General features: G+C 36.4%; 1 protein-coding gene across 7 annotated transcripts in view; it reads left to right on the top strand.

Moving 5' to 3' along the window:
* Nucleotides 1-25,474, top strand: part of LOC115415612 (uncharacterized threonine-rich GPI-anchored glycoprotein PJ4664.02-like) — a 59,864-nt gene extending 34,390 nt beyond the window's left edge. For 4 of the 7 annotated variants that reach the window (XM_030129249.1, XM_030129248.1, XM_030129243.1 and 1 more), the window contains 36 exons: nucleotides 682-846; nucleotides 946-981; nucleotides 1,086-1,154; nucleotides 1,368-1,427; nucleotides 1,795-1,866; nucleotides 2,415-2,486; nucleotides 2,631-2,684; nucleotides 2,780-2,842; nucleotides 2,931-2,987; nucleotides 4,560-4,610; nucleotides 4,700-4,771; nucleotides 5,015-5,086; nucleotides 5,727-5,786; nucleotides 6,043-6,102; nucleotides 6,188-6,259; nucleotides 6,830-6,889; nucleotides 7,781-7,849; nucleotides 8,731-8,802; nucleotides 9,091-9,171; nucleotides 9,263-9,328; nucleotides 10,914-10,979; nucleotides 11,102-11,146; nucleotides 12,682-13,104; nucleotides 13,320-13,426; nucleotides 13,948-14,006; nucleotides 14,096-14,235; nucleotides 14,314-14,535; nucleotides 17,301-17,513; nucleotides 17,636-17,785; nucleotides 17,883-18,061; nucleotides 19,290-19,454; nucleotides 19,548-20,948; nucleotides 21,044-21,085; nucleotides 23,457-23,522; nucleotides 23,763-23,823; nucleotides 24,985-25,474. In XM_030129249.1, coding sequence (XP_029985109.1) covers nucleotides 682-846; nucleotides 946-981; nucleotides 1,086-1,154; nucleotides 1,368-1,427; nucleotides 1,795-1,866; nucleotides 2,415-2,486; nucleotides 2,631-2,684; nucleotides 2,780-2,842; nucleotides 2,931-2,987; nucleotides 4,560-4,610; nucleotides 4,700-4,771; nucleotides 5,015-5,086; nucleotides 5,727-5,786; nucleotides 6,043-6,102; nucleotides 6,188-6,259; nucleotides 6,830-6,889; nucleotides 7,781-7,849; nucleotides 8,731-8,802; nucleotides 9,091-9,171; nucleotides 9,263-9,328; nucleotides 10,914-10,979; nucleotides 11,102-11,146; nucleotides 12,682-13,104; nucleotides 13,320-13,426; nucleotides 13,948-14,006; nucleotides 14,096-14,235; nucleotides 14,314-14,535; nucleotides 17,301-17,513; nucleotides 17,636-17,785; nucleotides 17,883-18,061; nucleotides 19,290-19,454; nucleotides 19,548-20,948; nucleotides 21,044-21,085; nucleotides 23,457-23,522; nucleotides 23,763-23,823; nucleotides 24,985-25,055 — 4,793 coding nt within the window. In that variant the 3' untranslated portion in view covers nucleotides 25,056-25,474. The remainder of the gene's footprint in view (nucleotides 1-681; nucleotides 847-945; nucleotides 982-1,085; nucleotides 1,155-1,367; nucleotides 1,428-1,794; nucleotides 1,867-2,414; nucleotides 2,487-2,630; nucleotides 2,685-2,779; nucleotides 2,843-2,930; nucleotides 2,988-4,559; nucleotides 4,611-4,699; nucleotides 4,772-5,014; nucleotides 5,087-5,726; nucleotides 5,787-6,042; nucleotides 6,103-6,187; nucleotides 6,260-6,829; nucleotides 6,890-7,780; nucleotides 7,850-8,730; nucleotides 8,803-9,090; nucleotides 9,172-9,262; nucleotides 9,329-10,913; nucleotides 10,980-11,101; nucleotides 11,147-12,681; nucleotides 13,105-13,319; nucleotides 13,427-13,947; nucleotides 14,007-14,095; nucleotides 14,236-14,313; nucleotides 14,536-17,300; nucleotides 17,514-17,635; nucleotides 17,786-17,882; nucleotides 18,062-19,289; nucleotides 19,455-19,547; nucleotides 20,949-21,043; nucleotides 21,086-23,456; nucleotides 23,523-23,762; nucleotides 23,824-24,984) is intronic. The other 3 variants (XM_030129246.1, XM_030129245.1, XM_030129247.1) reach the window with 3 other exon arrangements.
* Nucleotides 25,475-26,195: the final 721 nt, after the last annotated feature.

Below are 26,195 nucleotides of genomic sequence, written 5' to 3'. Positions count from 1 at the left end.
ATCTGCATTTATAATTACTTCAGTTATTACTGGTACAGTCCATAGTTTCTAGCATGACTAAAAAAGAAAGAGTGTTTTGTGTGTTAATTTATTAGTATGCAACCCTCAATATCATCAGTCATAATTTTCACAGTGTCTGGGTGTTTAACATGGAGTTTGATGGGGATTAAATGGCTTCTTAACACAGACCCCAGTGGACATTCAAGTTACTGCACATTTTAGTTTCACTTTTCAGTCCCAGAGTTTCTGGGTTCAGTGAAGCTCGTTTACTATAATAACAGAGGAGGTTTTGTAATTAAGCACAAGTAAACATTTGTTCATTCACAATTGCCATGTCCTTAATCATTCATACTTTTAAGCATTAAAGTAATTTAACATATGTAAAAATTCACTCCCTGTATATTAGCTACAGAGAGCTCATTTTCATATGAAGCTATAACAATGTTTATTTCTGTCGTAAAGCTGGGCATTTTAAAAGCCTCTAGTGCCTGTAGTGGCCAATTGAAGAACTGCAGGTTGTAGCACTTCCATGTTGGCTTTACTTTTCAACCCCAGAGGTTACCTCTTGATTTAGACAGAGTAAATGAGTAATGAGCAAACTAAAAAGCAACTGAAATGATTCAATGCCATTTCGTGTCCATGCTTCTGATTTATTTTATTTTTAAAATATTTTCTCCATAGTTTGTTCCCCAAATGGTTCTATATACCAGTGCAGATGTGAGGAACGATATCAGTGGTCTTGTCATATGTGCTCCATGTTTGGAAAATGTGACAATTTTACGGACAACGCTTGTGGCTGCATCAATGCTCTTCCCCCAGATGGTGTTTACTGCCAGCCTGTGTCAGGTAAGAACTGAAGTCCTCTATTAGCTGACTTACATGCATCAGATTCAATAAAACTATATGCAATTCATAATTTTACAAATTTCTTTTTTTCTTCCACAGATGTGGTTATTTGCCCAACACCAACTCCACAAACTAGTATGAAAATCACTTGTATCTTTCATGACTTTATATCTTTATTCATTTTCTTCCACAAATATTTATCATTCAAATATCTATTCTTTTTAAAATGTTCTTTACAGATACAACACCTAATGCTACAACAGTCCTTAACACTACAGCTGCACCTACATCACTGACAGCTATGACGAGTAAGTGCTTAAAACTTATAGTTAGTATCTTTTTCTATATTATGTTTTTATTTAATATTTTTATCACAAAACTAGTTGTTTCAAGTAGCTTGTACATGTACCATGTGTTCATCATACAGACCACCTAATGCAACAACAGAAAAACACTACAACCCCCACAGATTTTGCTGTGAAATTTTCAAGAGAAATATTTGTACCATTTTTTATATACAGATGCTACAACAGATGTAAACCGTACTACAACTGCAACACCATCAATGACAAATGTGACAGGTAAGTATTTCAGCTCCAGTTTAGGCATTTTTTTTTTTTTAGATAAGATATTCAGTATTTATGTACAAAATGCACAAAATCATTACTTTGTGTAAAAGTTGTGAACATCATTTTGGCTGTAAGAATCTATTGTTTTTGGAGTCAGAGCTCATTCTATTTGCTTTGGCAAGAGATTGGGAAGACCTACCATTAATTTGCTGAAAACACCAAAAGTGCTGCTAAATGACACTTATGCATTATCACCAAGTAATTTTAGATACATGATACATGTTAACACGTACACTTGTATTTGATAACAGTAATGTTGACTTTTCAGCTGGTTGCAATCTGCAATTTTGCAATTTCTCGTTTCATTCTTTTTTTACAGACACAACATCAAGTGCTACCACAGTTTTGAACTCTACTACACCAGCACCAACATCACCTACAGACGTGACAAGTAAATGATTCAATTACCATGCCAATGTTCTATTTATTTGTTTGTTTATTTTTACATGAAATCTGTTAGACAGGCGACACGGTGGTGCAGTGGTTAGCACTCGTGCCTCACAGCAAGAAGATTGTGGGTTCGATTCCAACACCAGTTGACGGGGGTGGGACCTTTCTGTGTGGAGTTTGCATGTTCTCCCCGTGTCTGCGTGGGTTCTCTCCGGGTACTCCGGCTTCCTCCCACCATGCACATGCACTAATAGATTAATTGGTTAATCTAAATTGCCCATAGGTGTGACTGTGAGAGTGATTGTTTGTCTCTGTATGTCAGCCCTGCGATGAACTGGCGACTTGTCCAGGGTGTACCCCGCCTTCGCCCCTATGTAGCTGGGATAGGCTCCAAGCGACCCCCGTGACCCTAGTGAGGATAAAGCGGGTTCAGAAAATGAATGAATGAATGAATCTATTAGACATAACATGCACTGTATCCCGAATTGTGTTCTTTACACAGTGTAGCATATGTGTCTCATGAACATGCTGTTTTATTGATCCTAACAGATACAACACCTAATGCTACAACAGAAATGAACATTACAACACCCACAACGATACCAACAATGGAAGTTACAAGTATGTATATAGTAACAAAGAATACTTTTTTATGGTTATTATATCATGATCATTTATCATTTATCATGATTTAAGATAAATTTATAGATTTACAATTAGATGGCCAGTCTAGATATGACACATTTCTAAAATATGTATTTCCAGACACTACAACAGTCCTGAATACTACGATAACACCAACCTCAGTGACTGTAACAAGTAAGTGGTTAGGCTCCAAGTCTTTTAGTCTTACAACATACATTAAAGATGTAAATAATTTTCATATTATTACTTGGTGTAAATATTCTTAACAGATACAACACTCAATGCTACAACTGAAATAAATGCTACAACAATACCAACAACTGAATTTAACAGTATGTATCTAGAAACAAAGGATGTGTAATTACACCAACAATAGCAAGTTGTTAAAGGATGATGAATGTTGGGACTTTTTTCCCCCAGATGCTACAACATATCTGAGCACTACTACAGCGGCACCATCAGTGACTAATGTGACAAGTAAGTAAGGTTAATTAAGACAATGTTTAATCAGTGTATCTTTTATGACAGTAATTAGGAAAGTTTTATTTGTTCTTAACAAACATAACGCCAAATGCTACAACAAAATGAATTTCACAACACCTACAATAATACCATCTACAGAAGTCACAAGTAAGTAAATATGAGCAGCAGACAATGGGCTGCATCCATAAAAGGATCTGAAACAGCAGCAGCAAACCACTGCATTTGAGACAAAAAGCTCTTGCAAAAGGGGAATTCACAAAAAAACTGCAATGCCAAGGAAAGTACCCTGGTGCATCTGTGCCTTTTGCAGGAATGCAGATATTGACACATTTGGCACAAAAGTGGCCCCTTTATAATGGAAACACCCTTGTTGCAAAAGCAATCTAGTTCATTCCATCAGACATTGCAATTATACTGAATACATATCTAATGATTGTGAAGGTGAAATCTTAAGGGAATTATTGAGGACAAACAGGTATTATTTTTGATGTTTCTGCAAATCCCGGACACAATCAGACACATAACATTGATTTAAGACAGGGGTCTCAAACTCATCTTCTTTCAGGGGCCACATTCAGCCCAATTTGATCTCAAGTGGGCCGGACCAGTAAAATAATAGCACAATAACCTATAAATAATGACAACTCCAAATTTTTGTCTCTTAGTGCAAAGAAACCCCCCTATTAAATTATGAAAATGCTTACTTTTATAAACTATCCCCCCCAAAAAGTGAATAATTTAATGTTAGAATAATTTAATGTTATTTTTTGCACTAAAACAAAGAAAAAATTTGAAGTTTGTATTATTTGTAGGCATAATGTAATATTATTTTTCTCAAATCAAAGCAAGAAGAAAATAAGGAGTCATTTTTTTTTGTAGGTTATTATGCTATTATTTAACTTGAGCTTATTTTGGTCTATATGTGGAACCTGAACTAAAATGAGTTTGACAGCCTTGATTGGAATTTTTGCACTTTGCAAATTCATCCCACGGGCCAGACTGGAACCTTTGGTGGGCCACATTTGGCCCCCAGGCCACATGTTTGAGACCCCTGATTTAAGATATTAATGGAACTCTTTTCAAACCCCCCCCAACAGTCACATGAAAGGATGTGGTCTATTTTAACGGATATTTCAGTGTCAAAAAAACCCAATCAAAAGAATCAAAATGTATGAAGTTTGGTTTGTGATTGTGGAGAACTCTGCTGATTAAAAACATGCAATTTCTAGATTTTTTTCCTCATTTTTTTCAGTATGTGTGCATTGAAATTTTGAGGAATGCCTGAAACACCAGAAACTTCGGTACAAATCTTTAGGCATGTTTGTGCAAAATGTCATCATATCATGAGCACAAAGTCTTTGTGAATGGGTCCTTAAAGCGGGGCAGATTATTAGTGCAAAGGCAAGCGCTATTAGCAGGTATAATACATTGTTTGTGAATTTGGCCCAAGGTGTGTGATATAACATCAGTTAAAAGACCCTGTGCTGTCTGTGAACATGAGGGATTTGTTACAGGCTCAATCTATAGTTGACACATGATAAATATCAGTAAAATGTTCATTTGCAGATGTTACAGCATATCTAAACATGACTACAGCTGCACCAACATCAGTAACAAGTGAGTGATTTACACAAATTATGACAATGTTATAACTTTAAGGAAGAAATTTGGAATGAGTTATTCCTTTGTGTAAATGTTCCTAACAGACACAACACCGCAAGCTACTACAGAGATGAACACAACAACATCCACAACTATACCATCTACTGAAGTTATGAGTGAGTAAATAAGGGTTGGGTAACTGTGAAATCTCCCTGTGCTGTGTGTGAATGCAGAGAAGTGATCGTTTTTGTGTACTTCCAGATGCTACAACACTCCTGGATATTACTACTAATAATACTATAACACCAACAACTATGCTAAGCTGATAAGCATATCAGACTTCTTATGTTTATTTAGAACTAATTTTGTCTAACAAATTGAATTTTATTACTCCAATTTTGTTTGAATGTCCCTAACAGGCACAACATTTAATGCTACGACAGGCATGAACACAACAACACCCACAACTATACCAACAACTGAAGTTACCAGTAAGTGTTTAGTTTTAAGGGCAACATAAAACACAGTGTGTGAAAGACTTAATGACAAATAAGAGGTATTCTACCACATTTACAAGGTGGGGAAGCAAAATTTACAATATTTTGAGGCAGGGATTGAAAGACAGTGTATGACCAATTAGTTTATTGAAAGTCATGAGAATTTATTTGCCACAAGAAAATTTACATAATTGAAAATGTTTTTATTCTATGTGTCCTCCTTTCTCAATAACTTCCTTCACATGCTTCCTGAAACTTGCGCAAGTGTTCCTCAAATATTCGGGTGACAACGTCTCCCATTCTTCTTTAATAGTATCTTCCAGACTTTCTCGTAATAGTTTTGCTCATAGTCATTCTCTTCTTTACATAAAAAACAGTCTTTATGGACACTCCAACTATTTTTGAAATCTCCTTTGGTGTGACGAATGCATTCAGCACTCATATGGGCAAAAGTTTCTGAAAAGGTATGGATAATAGTGTTAGGTATGATTATGACATCAGTATATGTTTGGTTTCAAAACAATTGACGTAGTGCCTGCTGAGAAAAAACAACTAAATGTTCATTGTGAATTTTGCTTCCCCACCCTGTATGCTGGTCAATCTAAATATGACTCAGATATTTATAACTTTCCAGACACTACAACGGATCTAAACATTACTACGGCTGCACCAACATCAGCAGACACTCTAACAAGTAAGAGTTTTACTTGACAACACTTATTTTCAATGAAAATTCTATTTTTTGATCATACTTTTAAAGATGTAAATAATTTGCTTATTATTCTTATTATTGATTTTTTTTAAATAACATAATGTAATGTAATATATATGTGTGTGTATGTGTATAGTTCAGTTTTTTTTTTGGTGTATTGATAATTTCTTTCCTACTTCTTATGATATAATTTCATTTAATTTCATTTACTATAAATTTATTTTGAATTTTACACCAGATGCTACAACAGTTCTAATTACAACCACAGCTGCTCCAACATCAACGATGGACGTAAGAAGTAAGTGTTAGAACTTCCTTTCTTCCCTTTAGAGAGGAGTCTGAAAATAATTGGAAATAACTATTGTTATTTTCTGTTCCTCCAGACACAACACCTAATGCTACGACAGTCCTCAACACTATAAAACCTACAACTTTACCAACAACTGAAGTTACTAGTATGTATTTAGAAATAAGTACTTGATTAAATCAGGGTGTGACAGACTTAAAGCTGTAGTATGCTACGCTTTCAGTATTTTTTTTGCAGTGTCAGTATATCTGCATATTGCAAATGATCTGAGAGATAACCAAAATTTTACATCTCCTCTTGGCTTTGAGAGAAGGCATACAGTGATAGCCAAAATTATTAGAAAACCTGGTATGTTTAAGAGGTTTCATCTGTATTTTTAAAAACTGAATTAAAAACAGTCATTGTAATGTACGATCATGGTTAAATTAATGGTGATGGTGAGACATAGCTGTGTGACTCTGTTGAATATACAAGGGCTATCTTGCTCATTAAAAATAGAATATTATGGTTAAACATTAAAGCTAAAAGTAGATAAAAAAAACCAAACTAACAATAGGACTTATTTCATCTGATATTTATTGTCCAAAGAGCAACCATCTGCATACTTCATGAACATTATGAAATGAACTCATGTTTTAGAGACAAAAAAGGTCAATATTTTCAGATCTGTCAGTTGTTCTGAGAACCACCGTATATAACTTATTCTAAACTACAACAGATGCGACAACAGTCCTGAACACAACAACAAGTGCACCGACATCAGTGGCAGCTATAACAAGTGTGTAAAGTTCACTTCTTTTTGGAAAAAAGCATTGTTTTGTGTAGATGTTTTTCACAGATGCAACACTACAGTCTACAATACATTCAGCACATTTACATTCAACCACTGTTTAACAGATGTTAATCTTTATAACACTAGCAACATGGAATTAAAGACTAAAAAAGAGTTGTCAAAAATAAAAGTAGGTTACTATACATGTATTAACCCTACAAAAATACAGTGCAGTTGTACTTATTGCATAACCCATTGTTATAAAAGGGTAGAGGTTAAGTAACATGCTTGTTAAGTAAAAATGTAGTGTAGCATAAAACAAATAATAGCATAAAACATTACATTTATTGCTATGGGACACATAAACATGATAACCTTGTTTTGCCAATATTTCCCATGGTTAATATTTCTTCTGTTTTGTCAGGTATTCATGTTAAATTTAGAATTTACTCGCTTTCAACACCTGTATTACAGCGTCCATGAACTTTACAACAACTGCAACACAACCAACTATTACAAGTAAATGCCTGAAACATATATAAATGCGTAACATTGCGTTTTTGTAATATCAAGCTTTATTTAATGTAGGCAGGGTCATATCTGAACCTTGTGTGAACTGATGTAGTTTAGGTGGTGTTTCATTCATGTTAAATACAGAAAATGAAAGATATCACCTTTTAAATACAGTCTAATAATATGTGTATTGGCAGGACACTAACCTTAACCCAACCCAATTTAATGCAAAAACATATGACGATAAACTGCAACGCGTATGTTTAAAAAGATCTACTGTTTTAAAAAAAAGGGGAAAAAAACATGTTATTCTTTCATTTCAGTTTTAAAGATGTTTTTTTATGTTTCAGTTTTCAGTAACATTCCTGACTTATACTCTTTCAGATTCAACATCAGTTGCGACAACCATCATAAACACAACAACAGTTGCCACAAGACCAATAACTTCAATAAGTAAGTGCTTAAAAATAATTATGCAAAGTAGGGCATTAACAGCAAAGCTGGTTTGTTGACGAGTCAACGTCTGTGGCACAAGTCGATGTTACTATGGAGGAGTCGACTAGTTCTGTTATTCTCTCTCTCCCTTCCATTGCCTGGGAGCCTTCATTCAGTGCATGTCGATACTCTCATCTTTCGACATGAAAACATAGATCGCAAGGTGCGGGTCCAAAAAATGTCATTTTATTTGCAGGGTGGGTCAAATAATTCTACAAAAGCAAGTTGGGGAAAAAAAAAAAAAAACGACTCGGGCATTACTAGCGCAAGGCCAAGACTGAAGGAAGAAGATGACTCAGAGTAGGATTACTAAACTGATTGTGATCTAGAAAAACTATGATCTAACTAATGTTCTGTGAAACATGTAAGCATGACCAATACTCCAGTACTGAATAATAATACGGAAAGCCAGTGTGTTTGGATTATTCTGTTCATTTATTTCATGAAGATGTTCGTGGATGTGAAGTGTTCTTTTCTCTGACATGCTGTGTGTCTTTATGTTGTTCATTTAAATTTAAAAGAAAATTCAAAGTATTAGCCCATGTTTTGTTTGATTAAAATGTCTGAGAAGGACTGTTGATGCTTGTGTCTTACAAGTTTTTTTATTCTGCTCTTTACTGTACTTTGCTAATGTTACAGTGAACTTTAGTACAAGTTGCTCATTGTTGAACGGCTGTGTGTCTGTGTTGTTCCTCCGCTGTCAGTGTCATGGCGTCATCATACAACTAGTCGACCCAACTTCGACTTTATTGACAAATAAGTTGATCTGAAAAAATCTGAAGTCACCAATGCCCTAAGTATATGTTTATGAAATTCATAAATAACCATATTTTTTCCAGATTTAACTACAGTTGCCACCACAAATATGAATACAACTACAGTTACCACAATACCAACAGCAGCTGAAACCGGTGAGTAACAAAAGAATGAAAACAAAATTAGCTATTTTTTTTTTCATTAATGAAAGCAACTTTTGTCCTACACTATAAAACATCTGATTATTAAAAAGAGATACGATACTACTGGGGTGGTCGCTGGGCCTAAATAAATCAGATTCAGGTTACTTTATTCGTACCCGTAGCTAGATTTGTCCTGCAGTGAGTTCTCATTCACACATAACATTTTCATCATTCAGACATAAATGACCATGAAATGAAATGTACATTCTTTTGGCAACAATAACATGGTGTTACTTGCAGATTCAACACCAGTTGCTACAACACTCCTCAACACTACAATAACTACAACTTCACCAACATCTTTTTTCACAGTAGTCACAAGTAAGTCTTTCTTTGTTTTAAGAAAAATATGAACATGTACTCTTAAGTCATCCATCCTCATTTCATTTGTTTTATTTTATATATTTTGTAGATTCGACAGCTGTTGCTACAACCATTATGAACAACATAACAACCCTAATGCCAACAGTGATGACACGTAAGTTCTAAAAGAAATTGTTTGTGGCTATTTATGTATTTTAACTTTCATTCAAACATTAAATCAGAAAATGCTCTTTTTAACCCAAACATCCGCTGTTGACCAAAACCATCTGCTCATCTAAAATGTTTAATAGCTGTTGATTTACTAATCTTATCAATACATATAAAAAATTGGTCTAAAGTGTAGTTTGTCATCTTGTCATGGTTGTCAGATATCAATCAAATCAATCAATCAACCAATCAGTCAATCAATCAGTCAGTCAATATTTTTTTTATATATATCACATCACAAAACATCATAACATCATCATAACAAAAGTTATCTCATGACACTTTACATTTAGAGTTGGTCAAGACCAGACCAGATAAGCTAATTCACAGACACCAAGGAGGGGGGAGAGGGAGGAGACACATGGATGCACAACAAATTGAAATATATCTGTTAAAAACTAGAACTGCTGTTGCTAGTATAAGTACAAATACCCATAGCTGTTATCAGTTAACTGCTAATACTACTTCTCCAAGTAGTAGCAGTGAATATACTACTACTGCAGTTGTGAGTAGTCAGCAATAGAGACCTATGCCATCCCAGTTACTATATAATAAACAGTATCACAACTATATGGATAAATAGATAATGATGATGGAGGCAGGAGAGAAGCAGGACCACCGCAGCAGGTCCAGAGATGATCCGAGGAAAACCTGTGAGGCGATAAAGCAAAGAGACTCCTGGGAAGAAGTCACATATATTTGTATTTGCTGGGGCATGAATAGAGAAGAGGAGGAGAGAGGAGGACAAACAGGAGGAGAAGCAAATAGATTCTTAGTGAGTCTTCCAGCAGTCTAAGCCTATAGCAGCAAAATTAAGAGCAGCCTGAGCCACCCTAAATATAAGCTTCATCAAAAAGGAAAGTTTTTAGCCTACTCATAAAGAGTAGGCTTAGAGAGAGGGTGTCTGACTCCCACGCCACAATGGAGGAGTTTAATAGCTGAAGGCTCTAGCTCCCATCCTGCTTTAGGAGATTCTGGGGACCACCAGTAAGCCTCAGTGTTGAGAGCGTAGTGCTCTAGACAGATTGTGGAGAACTGAAAACTCTTTCAGATAAGTAGGTGCCTGGCCATGAAAACCTTTGTAAGTGAGGAGGAATATTTTAAAGTCTATCCTAGCTTTTTTGATTAACACGTAAACCATTCATAATTAGCTGAATTAGTCTTAAACATTTGGTCACAAATGATACTAAATTAAGAGCCGTTGGGGAGCCAAAAGAGCTGACTCTGAGAAAAGCCAAACTTCCCATCACTAAACACCAGAAACAAGTGAGTCATTAAAAATGTGAAACTATTCAAATAAATAAAGGAGAATATGGTATAAATATCATATGTTTTGTGGTCCATAATAATGCATGACATGAAAATTATTTTGGCTTCCTCATTAGAATATTTTTTGCTATTACTGATAAATTTGTTTGCTTGGTTTGTGTCTGTGTTATTATTCTGCCATATCTACAGTATATTGAAGGTGGTTTTATGATTGTCATTTGTTTTGTCAGCAGTAACATTTGACTGTGAAATTATCCTTACAGATTTGACATCTACAGCCACAGAACCAGTCAACACTACAATAACGACATCTTCACCATCCACTGCAGGTGCCTTCCAGTTTTTTTCATATTAACACTTGCCTAATAGATATTTGAACATTTTCGATGTTAAATATTTTTACTTAAAAGATATAACTTTTTTGTTCAACACTAACAACAAAATATTTCAGTTTCAACAATTGCCACAACATATATGAGCACGACGGTTGTTACAAGTAAGTACCTTTTTACAAATTCACCTGACAAACATCCACCAGATCATTATTTCACCATGTTATAACTATGATTGAGCCAGATTTGAGTTGATAGGTTGGATGTTAATCACATGTTAATTATAGCACTTAGAAGATTTTCCCCTTCACATTTAGTTTAATGTAGTGTTTCTCAACGGGGATGGTACCACCCCCCCAGGGGTCACTGGGACAACATTGGGGAGCGTTTTGACTGAGGAAGCTGAGAAGTCAGGCAGAAATGGGGGACTTAAATCACTGTTATTCATCACAATGTATCTACTGTATATCAACAACAAACTCTGTTCATTTGAACATGAACACAAACAGGTTTTGGGTGGGGGGGGGGGTGACAGGAGGCTCATGAGGAGGTGAGGAGGCATTTGTTCAAAACAGGTTGAGAACTTCTGGGTTAATTCATACATTTTGGTCTTCTGTTATAACTTCAATGAAAAGAGTTGTGGTAAATATACTAAGACCACAACACTGGCTAAAATTCTTTAAAGATTCAACAATCGTGGTCACAGCAGCCGCTGGACCACCAACAACTGTTAATTACAGTAGGTGTTTGGCACATGTATGATTTAGTCATTATGTTTTCTTGTCAGAAACAAACTAACAAAAAAGTTGTATCCTATTCCGTATAGCAAACTATAAATAAATTCAGACATACATAAATAAAATAAAATAGAAATGTCAGTAATTTTCATATTCTGAGACAAGGTAAGACCACCAAAGACAATCTGCAGTATAAGGAGTTCTGACAGTTACTAATGCTAGAAATATTAGACCACAGAACTCCTCTTAAACCTGGTTAATTGCTCGCAAGCATCGGAATTAGAGGGGTAAAAGCACCATGAAAAACTACCTTGATTCAGGTTATGCATGGATAATTTATATTAAAGAATTGGTCTAATATTTGTGGTCAAGTCAAGCCACATCAAACCGAATCCCACAAAAAGAATATTGATGCAATTTGGAGCAGTACCTTTATCGATACAGTTTTTGTTGTTAAATCAGTCACTCTTTAAAGAAAACACTATGCTTTTTTTTCTTTTTTTTTTTTACTTTAAAACCAGCATTTATTTTTTTTTTTATCTTTAATTTTCGCTCAACTCAAATTTCAGAATAAATTTCAATTTTAGGTTAAGCACTAATTTTTATTTTTAATATCCATATCTGAAAAATGTCTTCACTGTCAGCTCAAGAATTGTATTTTTAGTTATAAATGGAATATAACATCTTTACTTTATGCATTTTTTTTCATTTACACCAGCTGCAACACTACCAGCCACTATTACAATTAAGTGCTTAAAATAATGGAAACAATACAATACTACTTATGTATGTATGCATGTATTTGTGGATGGGTGGGTGGATGGACGGACAGACAGACAGACACAACAAGCAAATGCAAGGAAAAAGACAGATAGAAAAAGGCCACAAACAAGGGAGAAATGAAATGTAAAAGAACATATATAGGCAGGTTGTAATTGCATTCATTGTGGAAACTATTGCAGGTGTTGATGGGACAAGCCCTAATGCAACACAAAGTTCAACAACTTCAGAAGTTATGACTACGCCAGTTGCAACCACCACTACAAATGCAATGACTATGAATACAATTGTCACCAGCACTCCTGGAGCTCCCAATGAAGTTTCTACAGGACCTGTGGTTACTACACTTATTACCAGCAGCGCTATTCCTACAACTACTTCTACTACTCCTATTCCTACCACTACAACAACAACTCCTACCACTACGACAACAACTCCTACCACTACAACAACAACTCCTACCACTACGACAACAACTCCTACCACTACAACAACAACTACTACCACAACTTCAACTACGAGTACCACTGTCACTGTTGGTGCTACCGCAACTATCCCTGCTACTACAACGACCAGTACAATTGCTGCAACTACTTCACTACCAGGTAATGTTTGATTAACAGAACACGAATGGAGGTAACCACAGTTGCTCAGTGAGAGCATTTGAAGTTTTAGAAAGCCTTACATACCTTAAAAAATTTAGTTTTGTCACAGCCTTTGTAAATTCTAAAAACAAAAAACTGTTTTAAGACTGTGAAGATGAAATGTGCAGAACTCATATGGTTGCATTTTTTTTCTCATGCTTGTTATAAATAAACAGGAATCAGTGTAGCAGTGTCTATGAGATTAGACAGAGAGTATAGCCCAGCACTGAGTGATTCAACAAGTTCTGAATACAAGAGTCTTGAAGAACAGATTCTTCCTCAGGTAAGTGAATGGCTTTGACTGTAAACAAAAAACAAAAAAAACAAAACAAAACCAAACAAAACAAAAAAAAAACAACAACTAAAAACTGGGTGGCATGATGACAGCACTTCAACACCAAAGCAAGAAGGTACTGGGTTTGTTCCCACTACCACATGCTGAGACTTCATACTTATAGTTTGTATGTTCTCCCTGCATTTCTTGGGGTTTTCTCTTAGTACTCCAGGCTTCCTCCCACCATCTACTTTAAAATGTTTATTGGGTCTAATCGCCCATAGGTGTGAATGTGAGAATGAATGGTTGTTTGCTGTATATGTCAGTCCTGATGACATGGTGACATGTCCAGGGTGTACCCCACCTTTATTTGATGGTAGCCAGAATAAGCTCTGGTTGTCCTGAAGGACAGGACAAGGCAGTTCAGAAAATGAATGAATGAATGAATGAATGAATGAATGAATGAATGATACTGAAAACTAATTCACACTTGATGTTGTTAATGTTCTTGTCCTGTGATTTTCCCACAGTTAGAAAGAGTATATCGAAGCCTGGCTGGGTTTATTCGTGTTTCTATATTGGGATTCAGGTACAGGAATGCTGGCATTACCAAGTGACTGGATGTATGAACTGGAACCTATTTAACGTTTCATCTTTGGCTTGTACTTCCTTTTATAGAGAAGGGAGTGTCATAACAGATTTTGTTATTGAAGCATCAGAAATTGGACCCGATGAACTGGACACAGCAAATCAAAATCTCACTGAAGCAATGAGGGATGTTGCCGCAATCATTGGATCACCTTCTACATCGTACACCTGTGAGTAAAATATAGTTCATCACAGTTTCCTGAAATGGGATGAATTCCAAACTGATCTTTTTCTTAATTTACTCACAGCTCCGACTCAACTCACTCTACGTCAAAGAATCACTTATACTGGTAAAACCATGAGACTGCAGTGTGGGCCCCCTCCAGAAAACATTGATGTGGGACAAATTAATGGGGCTGAGTGGAGATTTAAAGGACGGGTAATTGACAGTGACAGTGGAAGGCTTACAGCCTCTACCAAAACCTCAGAGTCTGAGCTTACAGTGAACAACGTCATTCTTGCTGATATTGGTGAGTCAAAGCGTGCTGAGTAAACTAAATAATAAGAGATCAGTGCCTCAAGAAAGAGTCATCGTGTATAGCTGTGTTATATATTTATACTTATGATTATATACGGCCTGGCCGAAAAAAAGTCACACCCTGTAATATTTAGTTTGAATTTATGGCACACATTTGTCATGGCATTGTTTCAGTAATCTTATGCAATGTCATAACATTTAACAGTCTAGTTGTGTTAGTTTGATCCCAAATGTTGTATTGATGATGGAAGATAGTGTTCAGGCCCGGACCCTGTGGTGGCCAGTGGTGGTCATTAGTGATAATTCATTTCATCTAGGTTCAGTTGACCTCATATTATGGACACATAACATTACTGAACCTAGACCTGACCAAATGAAGCAACCCCAGATCATGACACTGCCCCAACAGGCTTGTACTGTAGGCACTAGGCATGATGGATAATCACTCCACCCACCACTCTTCTCACCCTGATGCACTCATCACTTTGGAACAGGGTCAATCTGGACCCATCAGACCACATGACCTTTTTCTATTGAAACACCATCCAATCTTCATCCTCTCTTGCTCATTTTTGCCTTTTTCCCATTTAGTCTCACCCATAAGTGGTCTTAAACCTACACAGCTGTTTAGTCTAAATGCTGTTTTTTTTATTTATATTTATTTATTTTCTCTATTAAACATAGGATTTGATGTTACCAAACAATTACGTGATCTTTAATCATGATGATTTAAGATTCTTTTCAACTACATTTCTTCCTCAAAGATGAGAGTTTCTTCCAGGTTTTAGTATTGTGCTTCAGTCACAGCAGTAATTATCCAAAGGAAGGACCAGTATGGAGGACTGAACCTGCTATTTTGAAAAATATATACAGAAATATAAAAATGGCTTGATATATTAATTCATGTGCCAACACATGATTAAAAAAAAAAAAAAAAAGGTATTTATTTACCTTAACAGTTCAATTCTCTGTACCATTTATTTATTTTGTCTTTATTTATATTTTTCCTTCTTTAATTTTTATCCCTGCATTTATTTCTGTGTTGTTTTCTATTTACATTTCTTTTATCTCTTTTCTTATTTACTTCTATATTTTACTTTCATCTGACATCTTATTAATTTATTGGAATTTATTTTACTCATAGTCATATTTACCTCCCCACTATTCCCCTTTTTGCATTTTCTTCCTCTTTTTATTTCTCCAAGCCTACTTCTTCCTGCATCTCTATTTTAAATTTCTGCATGTCCTTTTTACATTTCTGTGAGTCCTTTTAACATTTCTGCGAGTCCTTTTTCTGTATGTATTTATGCCTCATTAGGCAAATGAGGGGGGCGGTCTTTAAAGGTGTGTCCTGGGGTCAGCTCTGCACCTAGTGGTATTAGGGTGCTGTGCTATCAATGCAGAACCGACCAGGCATACGTGGAGCTTGTGGTCTAGGTAGAAAGGGAGATGAAGCTGTGTTGTTTGAAAACCCGCAGAATCATTAGTGCAGAAATGATTGAGTTTTCTGAAGATATTGCAGTAAAGTGATAAAAGAAAAAGGATTTGCCGAAATGTAAAAAGGACTCGCAAAAATGTAAAATAGAGATGCAGGAATAAAAAGGCTTGGAGAAATAAATAGAGGAAGAAAATGCAAAATGGGGAATTGTGTGGAGGTAAATATGACTATGAATAAAAAAACACCAATAAATTAATAAGATGTCAGATGAAAATAAAATATAGAAACAAATAAGAAAAGGGATAAAGGAAATGTCAACAGAAATGCAGAAATAAATACAGGGATAAAAATTAAAGAAAGAAAAATACAAATAAGGACAAAATAAATGGTACAGAAAATGAAACGTTAAGGTAAATGAATGCCTTTTAAATTTCTTTTTGTATTATGTATTGGCACATGAATTAATTTATCAAGCCATTTATCTATTTCTATAATATTATTCTATATGGCAGGTTCGGTCCTTCACAGTTCTAAACTATTAAATGGATTGCACTTATATAGCGCATTTTCTACACCTTCATGGTGCCCAAAGCGCTTTACAAAGCGCACATCCATCCACTCATGCACACATTCATACACCAGTGGGTGGCTGCTGCCATGCAAGGTGCTGCCAGGCCCTACTTGGAGCAATGTAGGGTTCAGTGTCTTGCCCAAGGATACATCGACATGTGGACAGTAGGAGCCAGGATTCAAACCACCAACCCTTTGGTCATTGGACGACCTGCTGTACCAACTGAGCCACAGTCACCCTTTTTATTTTGCCTTTTTATTAGTTTACAAATTCCAGGGTACTTTTTTTTTGGGATCAAGCAGGATATACTGTATATTAGTAGTTAAATATTTAGTCACACCTACTCAAATTCACCATGTTGACCATTATCCAGTTAGCTTAACCAGGGGCGCCGCTACCAACTGTGGGCCCCATGAAAGGTAAACGTGGACCCTTCATAAAATTCACAATCTTATCGGTCTGTTGGAGCAGAGGTGGGGGGGTGGGGGTTGTTATACGTGGGGTTGGCTCCATAATTTTACACTTATGCTGGCATTTGATGAAACTTAAATTTAACATGCTTTCGACATCCAACTCCTGACTTTCTATGCCTCTATTATAAAGTGGATCTTGCACGAAATTTTCACAACTTCTATCCACTTGACCCCCTTCACTGCTCTATGCCCTCCCCTCCCCCCTTTACGGTGCCCCAAAGCTTAACCCTGCAATAAATGGTTGTTCTCAAATAATACCAGTTCCTCTCTTGCAGGACTTTATGAATGCACCTTGAAGGGGAGGGTTATAAATTATATCCAAAAAAGATCTGTAACAACAGATAATATTCAACCAGCTCCTAATGTGCGACTACAAAGTGTTGTGAATGTCAAGTGCAATGAAGGAGCAGAGGAGATCCTTAAATGTTGTGTGCAGCCTGAATATAAAGTCAAGTGGTACAACGAAGATGGTGGTGTTTTGCCCTCAGGTATGTTTTAACTGATATTATAAAAACCCTTCAATTTTCCCATGATGTCAAGATAGAGCTGTCAGAATAGAGTTTATCTTGGCATATCAGTAATCTTCAAACAACCTCTTGAATGTTGACAGAGAATAATTCTGAGAATGACGAATATTGCATCAGACACAAGTATAAGGTGACAAGTTGCAACCAACAACAGAGAACAGAGATTTTTACATGCCGAGTGAATAACCTAAAAGAATATGAAATGGAAACAAAATTGATTGTGTTCCCAGGAGGTAAGACCGCAGTTTGACATCAGAAAATGCTATTTATTTATTTATTTACTTACTTATCTTTTCCTTGACATTAACAAAGTATTTTGTGATTTATAAGCTGCTACATGTGAGGACACACAGTTTGGGAGTGGAAGAGCAGGTGATGAATCGACAATAGAATGTGATAAAGGTCAAGAGGGGAACAAGACTGCTGAATGTCAGAGTACAGGGGAGTGGAGGCTTGTGAAGGACACCTGCATTGTGACAAAAATCAAAGAATTGTTGGTCGAGTCAGAGGTAGGTAACTGTCCCAAAGCCCACATTAATTTAAAAAATTACTCAGGACCACAAATCAAGGAAAACCATTTAATCTACAGTAATTTCATTTGGCAGTATGACTCTGTTTTGGAACTTTCCTACCCTTCCTTGGTCATACGAGAAAAGCATAAGACAGGGAGAGCAGCAATAAGACCCACCTAGGGAACATAATAGACATCTTCAGGGTACAAGCAGGGAAGGAACTTCACAGGAACATCCTCTCACTCAGCCCTCTCAGCTGTCGTGTCTCCTCTCTTAAACATTTGTCAGCTTAGCATGTCAGCCTCCGATTGTAAGTGGTTTGCAGAGGGACGTAGCAAGGGTAATAGGTAGCCAGTCTTAATAAGGTAAGGAACTAAAGATGAAGCTCTGAATTAGATTTCACAGTTCAATGTGTACAAGGGAATTGTCTGAGCTTATTGAGGACAAAAGTCAGTGTTCCTGACTGAACTTTCACTCACCTCCATTTATCAATGGTGTGGTGGTATCATTATGAAGAGGAAATGTTCTTCTCAGGAGATAGAAAGGTAATTTAGTATGAAGTTGTGCAATCACATCCATACAACCTACATATTCTTGAATGTTCCTTAACCCTGTAAAGCCTGAACCATTAAATCATTGACAGAAAATTCCAGCTCTTTGAAACCGGAGCCTTTATTGGTCCTTCTGAACATTGACAAAAAAATGTTTTTCAATATCAATTTCCATGGCAGTCAATGTTTGAATTTGAATTGATGTCTATAGACGTAAATGACAGCCAGTGAGTTAATGATAGTCTTGTAGTGTCACTGGAAAGGCCCCTGGTGAATGAATCCCTTCCCCCGGTGGATTATCTGTGTATTGCATTTATCTAATTGTATATATCAGTTTTTTTGAGAAAAAAAAATATCACACTGATCATGTAGATGGCTTCAAAACTCATGTATCAAATATGAAACCTTTGGCGTTAAAGGGTTAAGTTCCAACACATTGGTGCTATCTGTTGTATGTCTGTGTTGTGTTTTTTAGCACAACACAGATATACAAGTTGAGTCAGAAGCAACATACGACAAAGTGACACTGTACAAATGGTTTGTCATATGATAAGGCAATATTGGTAACTAAAAGCTGGGATGTTTATAATAACTACACCTCACATGTAAATTTTAGCTTTAAAAAAAGACAAAACTTTTTTTTTCTGATTTCATTGTTTTTGTGTCAATCTCAGGGTTTGGTTGAGGTTGCTGTCCCAGATTTTGTGGGAAATCTAAGTGAAACTGTTGAAACGGAGAAAACAGAAGTTACCGAATCATCTGAAACCATATCAGCGATTGTTGACATTATTGAAACAGTTGCTGGAGTAACTAATGTTGTCACTGAACCTGTCATGCAAGTAAGTTTTATGTTAACTTAATGAACATTATATATTTTTTAATTTTTAGCATTTTGGCAAACAGTAAATTCACAAAAATGTCTCTATCTGCAGAGTGTACTAGAAACAGTTGATGTCATTATTGCTGATGAAGCAAGAGAGTCCTGGCAAATTCTGAATGCAAATGAAGCCCGTAATGCCAGTTCAGAATTATTGGGCTCACTTGAAGTTCTCGCAGATGGTCTATTTGGAGAGTTTACCATCAGGACTCAACGGATCCTGCTCAACAGAACTGCATTTAATGACTCCTTTAGAGCATTCTTGAATTCCAGTGTTGACATTCACATTCCTGACACAAATATGGAGAATGTCTTCATCACCACTATCATTTTCTCAACATTAGATAATGTTTTGCCACCACGGAATGCTAGCTTCAATGTCAGCCTCTTTAACATCACCAGCAACGAAACTGTTTTTGATAACACCATCAATGCTGCAGTGGTGCTCATCAGAGTAAATGCAACGATTAACAATGTTACCCTGAGCTACAGCAAGAAAAACAACTCTTTGATCCTGAACACTCAGTGTGTTTTCTGGAACTTCATACTCTTTGATGGCATAGGTGCATGGGATGATGAAGGCTGTACATTTGTTTCCGACATTAATGACACTGTAACCTGCAACTGCAGCCATCTCACCTCCTTCTCAATACTGATGGCCACTGACATCCCTTCTTCAATCAAAGATATCTTGGATGTCATCACCTATGTTGGTGTTGGAATATCTATGGCCAGCCTAATTATATGTCTGATTATTGAGGGATATGTTTGGAAAGCCATCACTAGAAACAGCACTGCCTTCATGCGTCATGTTTCTATTGTAAATACAGCTCTATCTCTTTTGATTGCAGACATCTGTTTCATTATTGGGGCTGCTATTGCCAAGAATCCCCTTGAAAACCCAAATGAAAACTATCAAGTTCCAGTTGGACCATGTAGCACAGCAACATTTTTTATGCACTTTTTCTACCTTGCACTGTTCTTCTGGATGCTTGTTTCAGGCCTTCTCCTCTTCTACCGCACAGTTATGGTCTTCTCCCACATGTCTAAGTCAACCATGTTAGCCATCGGTTTCAGTCTAGGCTATGGGGCCCCACTAATAATAGCTGTCATTACTGTTGCTGTTACTGCATCAACAGATGGGTACATCAGGGAAAATGAAGCCTGCTGGTTGAGATGGAAAGACACCAAGGCTTTGTTGGCTTTGGTGATACCTGCCTTAACTATAGTTTTCATTAACATTATAATTATGTTCGTGGTCTTGGTCAAAATCCTGAGGAGAGGTGTAGGAGATGCTGCCCAGCCAGATGAAAAGCACACACTGAAGGTCATTGCAAGATGTGTGCTCATTTTGACTCCTTTATTTGGACTGACATGGGCTTTAGGAGTGGGGACCATGGTCTCACCAACAGATAAAGGAATCCACATTGCCTTTGCATTCTTCAATTCACTGCAGGTATTTGCATCTAATGAAATACTACTAAGCTCACACACTTTAGGTGGTGTCTTGATGATTTAATGACCATAATGTCCATTTTGAATTCTCTACAGGGTTTCTTCATTTTAGTGTTTGGAACACTAATTGATTCAAAGGTATGTCCTCTCTAAAGAAAAAGTCAAAACTGCTATATGTAAGATGACTTAAAACCAAAAAACAAGTCATGACAAAGATTCATGACTTGTTGGCCTAGGGCCATGTCAGAACTAAGACTAGATCAGATACACTGCACTGCCATGATGAACAAGCATTATGGCAGCCAAGTTTTCCTAATAATTACACAAAATAAGATTAATATGATATTGCAGGATCTTTAAGGTGATAAAGATTTTGCCAGAAAAGGCTCATTCATTTTTGGAGTGGCTATGGCTAAAGAGGTCGAGTGGGTCATCCAGTAACTGAAGGGTTGGCGGTTTGAATCCAGCTCTGTGCTAGTCATGTGCCGTTGTGTCACTTCACCCACCTTGCGTCCAGTGTCACTCACACTGGTGTATGACTGTTTGGTGGTGGTTGGAGGGGCCATTCGGTGTGAATTGGCAGCCACGCTTTCATCAGCCTGTCCCAGAGCATCTGTGGCAAACAGATGTCACTTACCACCACCAAAGTGAGAGTGTGAGAGCGAATGAATAATGGATCAGTAATGTAAAGTGCTTTGGGTGCCTTGAAAAGCACTATAGAAATCTAATCCATAATAATTTTCTGAACCACTTCATCCTCCTGATGGTCAATTGTGTATAGACAACCAACCCATCACTCTGACATTCACACCTATGGGCAATTTAGCTTAACCAATTAACCTATTAGTGCATGTCTTTGGATGGTGGGAGGAAGCCAGAATACCCAAAGAGAACCCACGCAAACATGAGGAGAACATGCAAATTCCACACAGAAAGCACCCCCCCGTCAGACAGAAAAGGCTCAATATATATTTTTTTTAAATATCTAACATCACACTGTTGTCGTATCCACAGTGTACTGCACCTTTGCTTGTTGGTAGCTGGGGTAGGCACTGACACCACCAGAAACCCCATTGAGGACTAAGTGCCTTAGAATATGATCGAATGAATGAATAGCTAGCACCCGCTGTGGGTAAGAGTGAGTGACTTAACTAGACAGATAACTAGGTAAAACACTCTCTGGACTTATTACATTTTTGACTCTGTCCCCAGCCTGTCCACATTCACTCCTTTCTTGGAATTCTTAGGCTTGTAATAGAAGAACCACACCAAAATGTATTTATTTTGATTAGCATCTTCCAGTTTCTGCATTTAACATGTGGCTGAAATGCAACTAAATCTTCGTCAACCATTCGTCCTAACCCTAGTCCCAAACCCAACCCCAAAATGAACCCTTCTTAACCCTTCATAGGGCACTCATAGGAATACTCTGAAATTCAAAATTCCAATCTTAATGCGTTATTGGAGGACATAACAAGACTTTATTGCTTTTGTGCAAATTTCCTTTTTTTTTTTTTTTATTATGTAGAAAATCAAGGTCAATGAAGTTACCATATTTGGGAGCAAAAAAACAAAAAAGAAGTAAATGTAGTAAATACAAGAAAATCACATGTAAGGTAAAAGGAACATGTATTTTAGAACATTAGAACATCACTTTTAGAACATTACAACACTATAAGTGCTGATACAGACTGTCAACATACACATTATCACTTTTAACATCATTACTTACATTAGTACCATTACCTCATGGTACCTAACAGAGCAGTTACACTCCCTGTTCATGCAGAGATGGACCTTACAGACAGTGTAGACCACATTGGACCTGAGATTGTTGATTCACTGTCCTCACTGTAACTGTTGCAGTCACTGTCTTGTCATATATTCGGAAATTACCAAAAATAGTCACTTGCCCAATAAAAGGTTAAATTGGACATCCACCCTGTGTTGAACTTTTAACATCCACTGGGTCATCCGCTTGAAGGTTAGGTTTAAAAGATAGAAAATATAATCCTATACATGCATTTTGACGTTGTAAACCTAACCATAATCCCAAAAGAAAACTCAGGGAATGTGATTAAATCAGACTTACATGAAACCATTTAGCTATGTGGTCCATTTACCTACAGACCACATAGTACTAAAATAAAGGGGAAAAAATCAAAATCAAGATGTCAGACAGACATAACAACTTAGCTTCTGAAACACTGGTGTGGAATGAAGACTGAGGAAGAGTTAGCAGTGATGCTGCACTTACCTACACAGTTGATATAGCTATGATTAAGAAATTATGATAATACATGTTTTGTGAAGTCCAAAGGTCAAAATGCTTTATTAATTATTCCTGGTAATCAATCACATGTACAGTGTAAGATAGGTCAGTCTTCTTATTTAACCCTTGAATTGAAAATATATATGCAATATCTACTGTGTCATATTATAATCTTAATGAGTGTTTCACAAAGTGGTTGAAGTTTGATACTGACATACGTTTTGTTGTGCCTTTTAGATTCTTTCTATCCTCTCAAGAAATGTTCCAACACTAAGCTCAGGCTCCAATCAAACAGGAACCAGAGTAAGTGGGTTTTTTTTTAACATTTTTATTTTTATTTTTTTCCCATTTTTAATTACAAAAGTATCAAATCCAGTTACAATTAGCTAAATGGCTAAATTTACTGAAACCTTAAATTCTAGTAGAATTTCAGGTTTAAGGTTTAAATTACCTTACATTTATAAAACAACATCTTTTAGCTCTTCCTAAAGTGATGTTTTAATCTTTTAATCTTTTTTTTTTTTTTCTCTTTTTTTATTGTAGAGCACAAGTGGTGGTAGTTCTACTCTCAGTGGCCTTATGGGCAGACTACGTGGAAGAAGATGTAAGTAGTTGAAATCATTTTGCACCATATCTTCTAGACCTGTAATGGTACACAAAATTTTCGGGTTTGAAAGCCACGTTTTTTGTTTTTTGTCTCGGTTCGATAGGGGAAGAAAAAAAAACCCCTCAAAATGTCTTTAATGCATTTATTAGGAATTTTTGAACATTTTCCCCCCAAACTTTGGAGACAACAGAATATAGAAAACCAGGAATAATATAATTCTGCTGCTATTAATCAAATAGAAAATAAAATAAACAAAATATTACTAAATGTATTTTAAACTTTAGTATTACACTTTTCCCTGAAAGGTAGTTTTGAACAAACAACAAAAGACTAATCACAGTTCTGTCAGTTCACATTCCGCATTAAAATAACAACAAAAAGAGGGCAAACTCGTGTTGTCTTTTAACAAACTTAAGAGCAACATTGACACCAAATTAACCAAATCATTTATTTTAGGACTGCTAACAAACTGTTTTGGCCACTTTATGTATTTGGGTGTGTGTGTGTATGCAGGGTGCAATTAGTCAAAAACACAGAGGGGGGTGGGGGTTGTCGGAGCAGGGAGGGGGCAGTTATATACTTGGGGGTGTGGTCCATAACTAATGTAACTAACGCTGGCTTGAAACGAAAGTGAAACTTTACATACTTTCAACGTCCAACTCCCGGGTTCTATTCCTCTATTATACAGCGTGTGTGAGAGAGAGAGGGAGCCAGTGTAAGTGTTTGAGAACTACCATACATAGGCGGCAAAAAAATGCTCATCTTATCCTCTCTTTCCCCTTTGTTGTCTTTCACCGGGAACCCGCAGTGTTCCCAAATGGGACTGTAATGATGGAGGAGGGTCTTTAATCTCTTCCTTCCAGGTTACACATATTTGTTGTTTTTTAACCTTATAACAGCTGCTATTTCGTGTTTTGGCTCAATGTGCACTCCTTCAATATGTCCATGTGGAACTTGCGCGAATTTATAGTTCCCCATCGAATGACATCTTTCGTTCCTTTTTCTTTTTCTCAACATACTGTGCCGTTTCAGTACAGCTGTGTACCAAATCGAACAGGTGTGTACCGAAACGGTTCGGTTCGGTATGTGTACTGTTACAGGCCTAATATCTTCAGTGCCCCTCAATTTGTTAACAACAGTTTTTTGTTTGTCCTCCAGATGTCTACCATGTGTCACAAACCACCAGCTCCAGTGGCAATGAACCGGTGGAGTCATATTCAAATATTTGAATCGGAAGATTGATCACTTCTTGTTATCTGTCAAGTACACATAATCAATGCTACAAAGATGTTTGAAAGGGTCTGAATTGTAATGTTTCTATTAGCCTTCCAGTGCCTGGGTGAGCATATTATGAACACTTTGCACTTCATGTTATAAAAAGTCATTTTTCAGAGTTTGTATTAGGTCAGAATTCAAAACTTGTTCATTTTTTGAGTAATTTTAAAAATTCTGACCCAGCTACTAAAATCAGCACATTGTAAACAATGGGAAATTACTACACTAGCATCTAAATTATGTAAAACATGCACACTGACACATTTCAGCATTTAACATTTGACCAACCACAAAAAAAATAATGAAGCATATTAACCAATGTTGCTGTTAATCACGGACATATGCCAGGCAGTAAAAATCAGTTTTTTGTGTATTTTTGCATCAAAAAGTATGGTTTGTTTACATTGTAAACATGGCATTTAAAGGGTTAAAATAACATGACAATTATTTATGACAATTATTGAGTATTTTTGTTTATGGCTCAAATTGATGAAATACAAGAGATGCAAAAAAGAATTAACATTACAACACCACTTTATTCATTTCTGTAGTGTAGTGGTTGTCACATTTGTAATAACAACCCATCCACAATAATGTGAATAACCTGAATACTTTGAAAACACATATTTCTCTGTATGTATGTTCCTCTCATCCACACATAAGTGGTGCTTTTAGGCCCCAGCAGAGATTTTTAAAAACAATTTCTAAAATGCAGATTTTTTTAACATTTGTGTGTATCCATGTTTTCAGGGAAAACAGAGTGATTAGTAAATGATGGTTTCACATCCCATTTTGTGTCTGTCTACTGTTGCTTTGTGTAATGAAGCTACACTTGAAGCATCAAATCCAGGTGTGTAAATCACTGTATGACATGCTGTAGGTCATCAGCATGGATATGTAAAGAATACACATCCACAACCCCAACCAGCTTAAAGAAACTTTAGTTTATAACTGAACTTGTTGTTGCAGCTGACCTTCATGACAGATTAAAGTCTCTGTGTATGCCATGTCCAGTACTATCCAGTAGCTACAGTTTCAAGAAAATCACAAATGGAGATGGAGATATAAAGACATTTTATTTTATTTTTTTAAAT

This window comes from Sphaeramia orbicularis, chromosome 24 (assembly GCF_902148855.1).
Source record: "Sphaeramia orbicularis chromosome 24, fSphaOr1.1, whole genome shotgun sequence".
Lineage (NCBI taxonomy): Eukaryota > Metazoa > Chordata > Actinopteri > Kurtiformes > Apogonidae > Sphaeramia > Sphaeramia orbicularis.
The sequence above is the reverse complement of the archived record's forward strand: the minus strand, read 5'-3'. Positions and strand labels throughout refer to the sequence as shown.